At 39.9% G+C, this 1604-nt stretch overlaps 1 protein-coding gene across 1 annotated transcript in view; it reads right to left on the bottom strand.

The window, feature by feature from the left end:
* Nucleotides 1-1468, bottom strand: part of mmachc (metabolism of cobalamin associated C) — a gene marked incomplete in the record, with an annotated part of 22234 nt that extends 20766 nt beyond the window's left edge. Inside the window, 2 exon segments of the mRNA XM_014029658.1 lie at nt 798-995; nt 1256-1468. Coding sequence (XP_013885112.1) covers nt 798-995; nt 1256-1339 — 282 coding nt within the window.
* Between the last annotated feature and the right edge of the window lie 136 nt (nt 1469-1604).

The following is a 1604-nucleotide window of genomic DNA, read 5'->3' on the forward strand; positions in this document are numbered from 1 at the left end:
GGGTAAGGAGGGGAGGCTAGACCGTCCAAATTCACAGCCTCTTTTTTTCCGGTCTTCCCGGTCCACCAAGGACCCGGCCCGCCAAGACCGGGGAGTCTGGGTCCTCCGGAGGACCCGGCCTGTCGTTTTGGACACAGCCTATGACACATTAAGTTGATTTGATGCTACAGTTTGCCTTGTAACGTTATTTTATACCTTTTCTGCTAATTTTAAATTAGATATTATTAAGTTTTATTAGTTTTTAGGATACAAGATGCTTTCTACAAAAAACAGAATGTGAATCTTTTCCTAAAATTTCATGGCGATATCTTAAACACTAAAGTTATGAACAAAAATAGAAAACAAGGTGAAATGYTCCCATTGGTTCTGCTGTGAACTGCAGCAAGAAAACATGAGCTGAWRTCACCTGAACAAACATAACTTCCCTCAGACTTCAGATAATCACGATTTAGGTGTTATTTTATCAGGTTTGAAATGTTCTTTTGTAATCTGCTGTCAGATTTAATATTAGTGTAGGATTAAACATTTATCCACATCCCTACAGGAAGACAGGTCCACTGCTTTGGTGTGAGACGCTTTGTTCACTATGAATACTGAAGGTTTAACAAAAAAAGCAGGAGGTTTTCTTTGAATGATGCATCCACAAGCACTGATACAGCATTTAGTTTCACTTTATGTTTGTTAAAAACTGATGTGCACAGAGATAAACACATGGCCCTTCAGTGGAGTTTCAATCTGCACTTCTAATTTTTATACTTGTGTCGTTCTTCACCACTCAGTCCCACGTTTGCTCTCACCTGTGAGATACCTGACGTGACATGGTGTCTAACACACTGGTCTATGGGGTCAGACAGGTTCTCCCAGCTATGCTGCTGCAGGAAAGGCAGGAAGGCTCGTTCAAACATGGCAGGAGTACTGAGCAGCACCACAGCCAAGGTGTCCTCTGGGTAGGCCAGGTGTAGACCAGGAGGGAGCACCGAGTTATACCAGCCGACCTGATGGGCAAGAGACAACACCGACAGTAAATAATGATACAATTATACACAAACAGCACAGTGGAAAGGGCTTCATCCTTGATTTTTATTTGCTTTTTTCCATTTATTTCATATAATCTAGACCTGGAGAAAATGTACAGACTTTGGGAATCAGTCATGAGTTTAGCTTAAAGCTTTAGCGATTGTTTCAAGTTTTTATAAAGGTAAAAATCTCGTGTGATCTGTTTTTTATTGTAAAATAAACACTCCTGCTTCTTTACCTTAAGAGGATACACTTCAAATCCCAGTTTGGACAAGCAGCTGTCCAACAGTCCTGTCACACTCTCTGCACCGGAAGTCCCCATCCGTGACCCGATTACATTCAGCTGACTGTGTTCAGTCTTCTTCTTTTATCAGTATTATTATTATTATTATTTAATATTATTATTATCATTATACTTTATCCTCATTCTTTAGCTTTCTTTTCTTCTTCTTCGGTCGCTTCCAATTCTTCTTCTTTTAGGATTTAATGGCGGTTGACAAAAACGGAAGGTGTTCATTACCGCCACCTACTGGTAGGGAGTGGTTCAAGTTGATTTCACTAATATTTATATACTACTACTATTATTG

The sequence above is a fragment of the Austrofundulus limnaeus genome, unplaced genomic scaffold (assembly GCF_001266775.1).
Source record: "Austrofundulus limnaeus strain Quisiro unplaced genomic scaffold, Austrofundulus_limnaeus-1.0 Scaffold935, whole genome shotgun sequence".
Classification (NCBI taxonomy): Eukaryota; Metazoa; Chordata; class Actinopteri; order Cyprinodontiformes; family Rivulidae; genus Austrofundulus; species Austrofundulus limnaeus.